The sequence below is a fragment of the Pinus tabuliformis genome, chromosome 4_2, assembly GCF_031772625.1.
Source record: "Pinus tabuliformis cultivar Carrire ecotype Pingquan chromosome 4_2, CPIR1, whole genome shotgun sequence".
NCBI lineage: Eukaryota > Viridiplantae > Streptophyta > Pinopsida > Pinales > Pinaceae > Pinus > Pinus tabuliformis.
In genome coordinates this window covers 406747026-406758023 of record NC_142304.1, presented here as the reverse complement: position 1 = coordinate 406758023, position 10998 = coordinate 406747026, and the positions used below count along the sequence as shown (strand labels likewise).

General features: G+C 41.6%; 1 protein-coding gene across 1 annotated transcript; it reads right to left on the bottom strand.

Annotated features, from left to right (window-relative positions):
* Window positions 1-3863: 3863 nt before the first annotated feature.
* On the bottom strand, window positions 3864-9075 carry LOC149169696 (uncharacterized). Its single transcript, XM_089425296.1, has 5 exons — window positions 7681-9075; window positions 7211-7560; window positions 6733-6849; window positions 4719-6420; window positions 3864-3938 (listed from the first exon to the last, which is right to left on the bottom strand). Exons 1-5 carry the CDS (start codon window positions 9073-9075, stop codon window positions 3864-3866), a joined length of 3639 nt encoding a protein of 1212 aa, XP_089281422.1.
* Between the last annotated feature and the right edge of the window lie 1923 nt (window positions 9076-10998).

Here is a 10998-nt window from a genome sequence, read left to right as displayed (position 1 = left end):
ATAAAATGACTACATCAACTTCTAATTGATTTTAAATAACCAATTTTCAATAAAATCAACCTAAATAATCTATTCATATTCGATATTATTCAGATTATGACAGGTTCCCATATATATATATGTTTTCTCACATTATAAAGGATGTTATCAATATAGATGTCTCATCACATTGTAAACGATTAGACATAGATTTTGAAATTAAAAATCGATCAACATGTTAAATTTTTATGAGTGAGCTGGAGCCATGAAAAAATCTTCACGAAATCCGTCACACGAGGGCATTGATTTCAAATCCATGAAATACGAGTGAAAAACATGTTGTTTTGATGAATGGGAGGTTTTATCATAAATTTAGGAAAATTGAGCGAAACTCGTGGCAAAAAGTAGGAATGCAAGTCCTCCCATTTATGTTCAAATCTCTGGAGGTGTTATCTATATGTCCGTAGTGTAGGAAGATACAAGAAATAAAAAAGCAAGTCCCATCACCAACTCCGGTTTCTGGAGTTTTGGTGTTTGGAATCGATTTGCAAAGAGTCCCACCTATGTCCAGAAAGTTCTCTACTCTCAGTTTGCTAAAAAATGCTCCCAACTCCTCCAATATGCACACCCCTTCACCTAAACACGTTTTTCCTAGTTGTAAATCATTGTTTTCTTTTGTGCTTTCTAGGTCTGAATCCTAAGGATCAATATTGTTGGGCATCTTAGGATGGTTCTTCATCGTTATAATGGCCCATAAAAATCTAAACTAAAAACATTGGAAACTCTAAAAGTTTGAATGGAACCCTAGAAACCATAAAAATCTAAAATAAAATCCATAATTTAAAGTCAAAATGATTTTAAAATACAACCCTCATTTTTTAGATAATGACAAATTTAGAACGCTGGACTGGTTGCTAAATTATAGTTACAAAAACTAGCATTTTAGATTCAAGGTAATCATTTACTCAATTGGTTATCGTCTTATTAGAAAACAAGATATTCGTCTATTTCTCTAACTAATTAATTAACATCATATACATCTTTAACAAGCTTAAGAATTCAATTTACATATAGATTTTTAACTATAATTAAACATGTGTGTCAGGACTCATATGCCTCAAGGGTTGTAGCTTGGCCCTGATACCATAGATAACAACCCAAAATTCAACATACAACCACTTACATCAATTTATGCGATTATTAATAAACACCCAAACTATTCAACTAATTAGCATGGGAATTTGAAACCATTAGTAGAGAAGACTTACTTGTGGCGATGATACACCTTACTGGTGATTTGAAATTTGTAACGCTACCCAGACCCTGTTGACCGCAACATAGTTTTGGAGATGACTCTCCACCTAACCGTAGGCTCAGCTGTACAAATTTCTTCTACAACTGGCCACCCTCGAGCCCTCAATCAACTACTACTGCTAGAGAATCCTTTGTCTCACAATACTCTCATTCAAAAAGAATGAATGCTTCTCATCTCCTTTTTCATCCATTAAATAGAACAAACTATTCCAAAAATGGAAGGGGATTGGAAAGGCATCCACATGCACACGATCCATGTGTAAACATACCAACTTTTATTTCTGTCTTAAATTTTACTAAACTCAACATTTTTCTTAATTTAACTCTTGCGTATTTTATTCTGGTTTACTTTATGCTAACTTTACTTATTATTACTATTTATATAGCTTATTTTTATGTATTTTTATTTAGAAATTTAGTTTATTATTTATTATTTTATTTATTTACTATTATTATCTTTTCCTCTTTATTATTTATTTATTTGTTATTATTATATTTTCTTTATTATTTATTGTTTTATTTATTTATATATTAACATTATTTTATTTATTATTATTATTAATTGATTTATTATTACGGTTACAGTATGCGATGGTAGATGTGGTTCTGATGGTTGTGTAATATTCATATGTTGACTTGTTGATATTTAATGCACTCTTATGATGCATTTTTCATGATTATGAACATAGGACTAGGAGATTCTTAGTACTAATTATCTTTGATGTTTATGGCTATAGAGGATGTTTTTCTAGTAAGATGTTATGGTTGAAAGTAAGGGGATGAAATCCCCTCATCCTTTTGGATAACTAGGATGGTTATTTGCTTGTGAAAGAGTCTAAGTGTGTCACAAACATGGGAGTTGGGTCTGCTCCTAATATGATAGAGAAGACTTGAATCTATTGTTTATGAGCAAGGGGTCCTATTGATGATGTGGAACTATATGTAGAAATTTTGAATAATAAACACTTATTCACAAAGATTATCCCGATTATACACTATTTCGGAATACATGCACAATACATAATCTCCTCTACATTGATCATCAATTTAGCAGCATTAAAATCAATGAAACATCAATCGCATGCACACATTAACACAGTATGTAACCCAGGGAAAGCTTACAGCTGAAAACCCCACACTATCTGTGTATTAATGATTGAGAACATGTAACATTACATAGTACAATACTCCTCACAAGTATCCAGCACTATCTCCACCTGTTACACACAAAACTAGCTCAGATCCGAACAAGTCACAGGTTCAAATCTTCTCCACTGCTTTGCCTGCCTCTATTGCACAATACCTGCTTAGAATCACTCACACTAGAAATCACGTGAGCGCAGGCTATTCTACTGGGCATATACTGGGCAATACTCATTGGCATACTCAATACTGATGGCCCAGCCCTTTCGTTGACGTGGACACAGTCACGTGACTCACTTCAGGTCCCGGTGGTCACTTGTGCGCGGACAAATCCTCCGTGGATTTACCTGGCCCCCAATCCGAGGCTCATTAAGACATGTATCTACCGGTTGTTGGGTGTAGTTACCGGCTCGTCCAGTTAAGGGGTCTTCCCGCCTATGTTAAACCCTAAAGGGTTATCCTCGGCTCATTTTTCACTCCACCATTCTGCCGTTGCCCTCTCTGCGTTTCTGTGGCGATGCTCACTGTTCTGTCAGTCCAACGAACCCTATGCTCTGTCGATGGTTACAGTTCCGGTTGAAATGCTAACCCTTCGCCTTCGCTGCTGTCTTCAGTGGTTCTGTTCGGAAGTTTGTGGTAAGTTGCTTACGTTTTCATGGATTCTTTGTAGGAGTCTTTTCGTTTTTCAATTTCTGAGCTTTAGTTCTGTACAGGTATTCGCGACCACAAAGCTGCCGCTCTTCCGAACTCTTTCCGCCCTCGAGGTAAACTCTCGTGCTATGATTTACCTTGCTCTATTACCTGTTATCGACACTTACAGGTTTTTGTGCATTCTCAGCTTATGGAACTGGGTTCTGTCTCAGCAGCCTCCGTCGACCTGTGGGTAAGTTTACAGTTCCTTCTCACTCGCACCTTGTTGCTCTTTCGTTTTCTTATGTTGATAATGGTTCTGGTTGAAATCTGGACTAACCTCACGTTGTTTTTATGTGCAGGTTGACCAGGAGACTTGCTCACGAGGGTTTCGAGTTATGCAGTCTTCGATTCCTTCCAACCCTGGTACCCTTTGCAACCGGGTAGGGTTTACTCCTGCTCCAGTATGTCTATAGTTTGCTCAATATGGCTGTAGCTATAGTTTTCTGTTTGCTTAAGTTGTTTAGGGTTCGGCCGTGCCCCTTGCCGGCGTTTACAGTCTCTGTGCTCTGTTCCTTTGCGTCAATCTATGGTCTCAATACAACAAGGGTTTGGAACTTTGTATTTTACGGCGATGCCGGGTTTAATACATGGTGCTGTGATGTTTGTCGAACTTTCTGTATGTAATGACTATGAAATGCTTTATTAATAGAAACAGAATGGTTTGATCTGTTACCTCTTCCTTTTAAGCTTATATATTTGATTTGTATGTGGCCGTGTTGCTCCTCGTATTTGGCTTACGGGTTCTGTGCTTTACGACTGCAATCTGGGTTTACTTTGATGCCTGTGACGTTCTCTGTTCTTGTAATGCTCTGCAACTCATATGCTGTTAAAGTATGGCCGCCTTACGCTGTCTCGCTTGCGTGTTGGTTCTGGTAATATGGTTTATGGTCTTGACTTAATGCCTGTAACGCTCTTGAATTTCTAGTTACAGTATAAAAATTCTTTCTGTCTCAATTCACTTCTAAAAACAACAAATACACAGTAATGCTTATATGCACGATATGGGAAAGATTATTAGCAATAGATTATCTCAGACAAGATTTCAATATTTCTGTTACAGAGGGTTTTGTATCGTCTTGCTATTCCTTCTTCTTTTCGTTATGAGGGGAACCAAAAAGTCCCTGTTACATCCGTTCTTTTCCTTTTTAAACTACATGAAATATAACTGTCTATTGAACTGAATTCTGTAACTGTCACTTGCTTCTTTAAACAAAAAGTTAACTAAACAGTTTTTGGTTTCCTAAGCTAACAACTAGTAACTTAAATTGTTCTGAAATAAAAAGAAACAAACATTAATTAACAAAAGACAACAACCAGTTTTGATGACCTGTCCATCCACTCTTGGAGTCTTGTCGTGTTCCTGTTTTACCGTGAGTCAGTCAGCGATCTTCTGTCTCCTCGGAGCTGGATGCTCCTGCATCAGGCTCCCGGGGTGGCAAAAAGTCATGGCTCCGTTCCATGAGGTCGTCAACAGAATAGCCCGCTTTAGTTATCTGCGCTGCGTTGAGCCAAGAACTGTCCTCTATTGGACGGTTCCGCCACTTGACCAAATATCGCAGATACTCCTTCCTGCGTGTGCGTCTAGCTACCTGTGTATCCAGAATTCCTTCGATCTCAAGGGGTGGTGCCTTTGGTAATTGTCTTGTCCAAGAATCTTCTTCATAGCTGTTTTTCTGTGGCACTGTAGTTGCTGCATCATTCTCTGAATCGGCGACATAGGGAAACAGATCTGCCACGTTAAAAATGGGAGAAATTCCAATCTCAGGTGGCAACTGTATTTCATAAGCGTTCGCAGAAAATTTGCGGATGATTTTACAGGGGCCGATCTTCTTGAATTTTAGTTTGTTGTACTCCCGCTTCGGGAATCTCTCCTTACGTAAATACGCAAGGACTTCATCCCCAACGTTAAACTGAACTTCCCGACGCTTTGTGTCAGCTCGCTGCTTATACTTCTGACTGCTGTCCTGCAACTTCAGCTTGACCTGTTCGTGCAAATTGCTCATCGCTTGAGCGAATTCTTCCCCATCAGCGCTCCGTTTCTCGAGTTTCCCCAAATCCCGTAATTCATGCACTCCTCGCGGATGCATGCCGTACAAAATCTGGAACGGACTGTAACCGGTGCTGCGGTTAGGTGAATCGTTGTACGCGAACTCTGCTTGAGCAAGTACACGGTCCCATGTCCGGGAATTTCCTCCTGTCAAACTGCGAAGTAAGTTCCCTAGGCTTCTGTTTACTACTTCCGTTTGACCATCAGTCTGCGGATGATAAGCGGAACTGAACTGCAATTGAGTATTCAACTTTTTCCAAAGAGTTCTCCAAAAGTGACCAGTAAACTTTACATCCCGATCAGAGATGATGGATTTCGGGAGTCCATGCAACCGAACGATTTCAGTAAAGAATAGGTGTGCTATATAAGTGGCGTCGCTGGTTTTCCTGCAAGGTACAAAATGTGCCATTTTTGAAAATCGGTCAACTACAACCATGACTGAATCGAAGCCCCGCTGTGTCTTTGGCAAACCCAAAACGAAGTCCATGCTCACTGAATCCCATGGTCGACTCGGAATCGGCAATGGCGAATAAAGACCAGTGTTTTGACTATGACCCTTTGCTAGCTGACAAACTCTGCATCTACTCACGTACCTCTGCACATCTCGCTGCAGTTTCGGCCAAAAATAGAAGTGCTGTACCTGAGCAATCGTCTTGTCGATACCAAAGTGTCCAGCCAGTCCCCCACTGTGCTTCTCCTGTATTATATTTTCCCGCATAGAACAGTTGGGTATACACAGTTGTCCTCCTTTAAACAGCAGTCCTTCTTGTAGATTATAGTCTAGCCACATGCTATCATTCCTTAACAGAGGGTTTTGGCAGGCTTCATATGCCTCCCCAAATTCGGTATCAGTTTGATACAACTCCTTCAAATGCTCAAAACCCAAGACTTGCATTGTGCTTTCCTGCAGAAGCAACGTTCTTCTGCTCAGTGCATCTGCCACCTTATTCGCTTGGCCACTAATGTGCTTTAGTACGAATGTAAAATTCTGCAGATACTCCACCCAAGCTGCATGTTTGTGGTTCAATTTATGCTGTTGCATAATGTACTGCAAGGCAGAATTATCTGTAAATAAAACAAACTCATCTCCCAGTAGATAATGCCGCCAATGCTTCAAAGCCTGTATGATTGCGTAAAATTCTTTGTCGTAGGTTGAGTACTTCTGCCTACTCTCGTTTAGCTTTTCACTGAAGAAAGCGACCGGTCTGTCCTCCTGACTAAGGACTGCCCCAATGGCTGTCCCACTGGCATCACAACGAACTTGAAAAAGTTTGTTGAAATCTGGCAGTCTCAATATAGGTCTTTCAGTAATCTTTTTTTTCAAAGTTTGAAAACTACTTTCTGCCGCTTCAGTCCAGCGAAAAGGCTGATTTACCTTCTTGATCGTGTCCAACATAGGTGCGCAAATCTCGCTGAAATTCCTGATAAATTTCCTGTAAAAACTGGCTAGTCCATGGAAACTCCGGACTTCAAATAAACTCTTCGGAGAAGGCCAGCTAACTATGGCTGCCACCTTTTCCGGATCCATTTTTAATTCATTTTCTGCAATAACAAACCCCAAATACACTAGTTCTCGCTGAAAAAAGGTACACTTTTTCAGATTAATCAGCAGCTTGTTTTGCTGCAGCTTCCTCAACACACTCTGCAAATGCCTGAAATGCTCCTCTTTAGTCCTGCTAAAAATCAAAATATCATCCAGGTAAACTATCACGAATTTCCCATTAAATTCCTTCAATACCTCATTCATCAAGCACCAGCCACTCATATAAGCCTTCGTTTGTCTTGAAAGCTGTCTTCCACTCGTCGCCTTCTCGTATTCGAATCTGGTGATATCCACTCTTCAGGTCAATTTTTGAGAAATAGGCTGCCCCACTCAAACAATCCATCATATCGTCCATCCTTGGTAAGGGAAACCTGTACCTGACAGTAATCTTGTTTATGGCTCTGGAGTCTGTGCACATTCGCCATTCTCCTCCCTTCTTTGGAGCCAAAACGGTCGGTACTGCACAAGGGCTCATACTCTCTCGAATCAACCCTTTATCAAGTAGTTCCTGAACTTGCTTCCTAATTTCCTCATGGTCTTTGGGACTCATACGGTAAGCAGCCTTATTTGGCAAGCTTGCCCCTGGTATAAAGTCAATACAGTGACTAATACCCCTCCTTGGTGGTAATTCATTGGGAAGGTCATCCACCACAATGTCCCCAAATTCTTGCAGCAACTGCTGAACTTCCTCAGGCAAGTCTGATAGCTGTGTGTGTAATACTACTGCCTTTGGTCTCCTTATGACAGCAAAATTGATTTCGCTGTCCTCAATCTGTTTCACAAACTCCTTTCCTCCCAACAGCAATGCCTTCACTCCACTGGCTTCTGCTGTATTTTCCTCCTTGATGGGTACAAGCGTGTGCTTGATCCCATCTTTAACAAACTTATAGCAATTCTTTTTCCCGTCATGAACTGCACTTCTATCGAACTGCCAAGGTCGTCCCAACAGTAGGTGACAGACATCCATTGGCATGACATCACAAAGGATCTTATCCTTGTACTTACCAATCTGAAATTCTACCTCACATTGTTCGTCGACTAACAGCTGATGTCCTTTCTGCAGCCATGACACTTTGTAGGGCGTAGGGTGCTTCAATTTCTTCAATCCCAACTTTTCTACCATCTCCACCGCCACAAGATTGTCCGTACTCCCACTATCAATAATCAGTTTGCAGCACTTGCCCCGCGACTTGCAGACAGTGCGGAACAAAGCTTTTCGTTGATCTGGTTCTGCAATCTCTTTTGCTGGTTTCAACAGCACTTTGTTCAACACCAAAGCTTCACCTGTCTCTGGTGCATTTTCTGCTTCCTGAGGTGTTGTCTCAGCATCCTCTGGCTGAACAACATAAGTTCCTCTTCCGCCTGCTGGTTCAGCTTCAGGACATTCATAAGACTTGTGCCCCCATTTGTGGCAGCGATAGCACTGGACAGCTCCCCTGCCCCGACCATTTCCTCGCCCCCGCTGAGGTGGTCGTCCTCCTCTAGTGCTATTGTCTTTTTCTGTCGCTCCAGCAGATTTAGAGCTGCTGCTTTCTTCACTTGGACCTGTACCTCGGCCTCTTCCAAACACTTTACCCTTTCCCCTGCCAGTTCCACCTCCTCTCCTGGCATTCTGCTTCCGGTTAATCTTTTCTTCTGCCTTCAGCGCAAACTGATAGGCTTCTTCCAATGTCCGGGGTGAAAGGATACCAATTTCATCCAAGATTTCCCCCCTTAAGCCATTCACAAATCTGGCTGTTTTCTCCGGGGTGTCTTCCACATATCCTGCCCGCAAATTTAACTTGTAGAACTCTTCTGTAAATTCTTTTACAGTCATTCCCCTCTGCTTCAAGTTCTGTACCTGCCTGTACAGCATAATCTGATAATCCTGCGGCAAGAATTTCTCTTTCAGTTTGGCCTCCATTCTAGACCATTTCTTTATAGGCTGTTTGTTAAGCCTCCTCCGTTCCGCCTGAATGCTGTCCCACCACAAGGACGCATGTCCCTTCAGTTTGGTGGCGGCGAACTTCACCTGTTTATCCTCGCTGGTTTCCTCGAATTCGAAATATTTGTTGACTTCACTTAGCCAATCCAACAACACGTCTGCGGACAGACTTCCGTCATAAGTTGACAACTCATGTTTTGGCTTATGACTTGACAGCAAAACCGACTTCAACAGTCTGAATTCTGGTGTCACCCCCTCTAATTCTTCCTCTGGTTCTGCCTCATCTTCATCACTGTTATCTGCCGGGTTTCTTCTTCCCCCAGCTTCTATTGCTTCTAAACGTTCTCGCAAGACACGGATCTCCTCACGGAGTCCTTCTTCTGCTACCCTCCGGACTCTTCCTCTTCCCCTTCCTCTTCTGCCAACCTCCATTTTCTTTTACTCAAAACCTGCTCTGATACCACTTTTGATGGCCCAGCCCTTCGGTGACGTGGACACAGTCACGTGACTCACTTCAGGCCCCGGTGGTCACTTGTGCGCGGACAAATCTTCCGTGGATTTACCTGGCCCCCAATCCGAGGCTCATTAAGACATGTATCTACCGGTTGTTGGGTGTAGTTACCGGCTCGTCCAGTTAAGGGGTCTTCCCGCCTATGTTAAACCCTAAAGGGTTATCCTCGGCTCATTTTTCACTCCACCATTCTGCCGTTGCCCTCTCTGCGTTTCTGTGGCGATGCTCACTGTTCTGTCAGTCCAACGAACCCTATGCTCTGTCGATGGTTACAGTTCCGGTTGAAATGCTAACCCTTCGCTGCTGTCTTCAGTGGTTCTGTTCGGAAGTTTGTGGTAAGTTGCTTACGTTTTCATGGATTCTTTGTAGGAGTCTTTTCGTTTTTCAATTTCTGAGCTTTAGTTCTGTACAGGTATTCGCGACCACAAAGCTGCCGCTCTTCCGAACTCTTTCCGCCCTCGAGGTAAACTCTCGTGCTATGATTTACCTTGCTCTATTACCTGTTATCGACACTTACAGGTTTTTGTGCATTCTCAGCTTATGGAACTGGGTTCTGTCTCAGCAGCCTCCGTCGACCTGTGGGTAAGTTTACAGTTCCTTCTCACTCGCACCTTGTTGCTCTTTCGTTTTCTTATGTTGATAATGGTTCTGGTTGAAATCTGGACTAACCTCACGTTGTTTTTATGTGCAGGTTGACCAGGAGACTTGCTCACGAGGGTTTCGAGTTATGCAGTCTTCGATTCCTTCCAACCCTGGTACCCTTTGCAACCGGGTAGGGTTTACTCCTGCTCCATTATGTCTATAGTTTGCTCAGTATGGCTGTAGCTATAGTTTTCTGTTTGCTTAAGTTGTTTAGGGTTCGGCCGTGCCCCTTGCCGGCGTTTACAGTCTCTGTGCTCTGTTCCTTTGCGTCAATCTATGGTCTCAATACAACAAGGGTTTGGAACTTTGTATTTTACGGCGATGCCGGGTTTAATACATGGTGCTGGAATGTTTATCGAATTTTCTGTGTGCAATGACTATGAAATACTTTATTAATAGAAACAGAATGGTTTGATCTGTTACCTCTTTCTCGTAAGCTTATATATTTGATTTTATGTGGCCGTGTGGCTCCTCGTATTTGGCTTACGGGTTCTGTGCCTTACGGCTGCAATCTGGGTCTCCTTTGATGCCCGCAACGCTCTCTGTTTTTGTAATGTTCTGCAACTTATATGCTGTTAATGTGTGACCGCCTTACTCTGTCTCGCTTGCGTGCTGGTTCTGGTAATATGGACTGTGGTCTTGACTTAATGCCTGTAACGTTCTTGAATTTCTAGTTACAGTACAAAAGTTCTTTCTGTCTCAATTCACTTTTAAATACAGTAAATACACAGTAATACTTATATGCACGATATGGGAAAGATTATTAGCAATAGATTATCTCAGACAAGATTTCAATATTTCTGTTACAGAGGGTTTTGTATCGTCTTGCTATTCCTTATTCTTTTCGTTATGAGGGGAACCAAAAAGTCCCTGTTACATCCGTTCTTTTCCTTTTTAAACTACATGAAATATAACTGTCTATTGAACTGAATTCTGTAACTGTCACTTGCTTCTTTAAACAAAAAGTTAACTAAACAGTTTTTGGTTTCCTAAGCTAACAACTAGTAACTTAAATTGTTCTGAAATAAAAAGAAACAAACATTAATTAACAAAAGACAACAACCAGTTTTGATGACCTGTCCATCCACTCTTGGAGTCTTGTCGTGTTCCTGTTTTACCGTGAGTCAGTCAGCGATCTTCTGTCTCCTCGGAGCTGGATGCTCCTGCATCAAATACATTGCTTGTGCAAGATCTCATGCACA

Excerpts from the sequence above, each read along its gene's own strand:
- LOC149169696 (XM_089425296.1), bottom strand. The coding sequence starts at position 9,075 with ATGGAGGTTGGCAGAAGAGGAAGGGGAAGAGGAAGAGTCCGGAGGGTA. Across the intron at positions 7,561-7,680 it reads GTGATGTCATGCCAATGGAT|GAGGAAAATACAGCAGAAGC; the intron begins GTCTGTCACCTA and ends GTACCCATCAAG. Across the intron at positions 3,939-4,718 it reads AAGGAATTCTGGATACACAG|AGCATTACAAGAACAGAGAA; the intron begins GTAGCTAGACGC and ends TATGAGTTGCAG.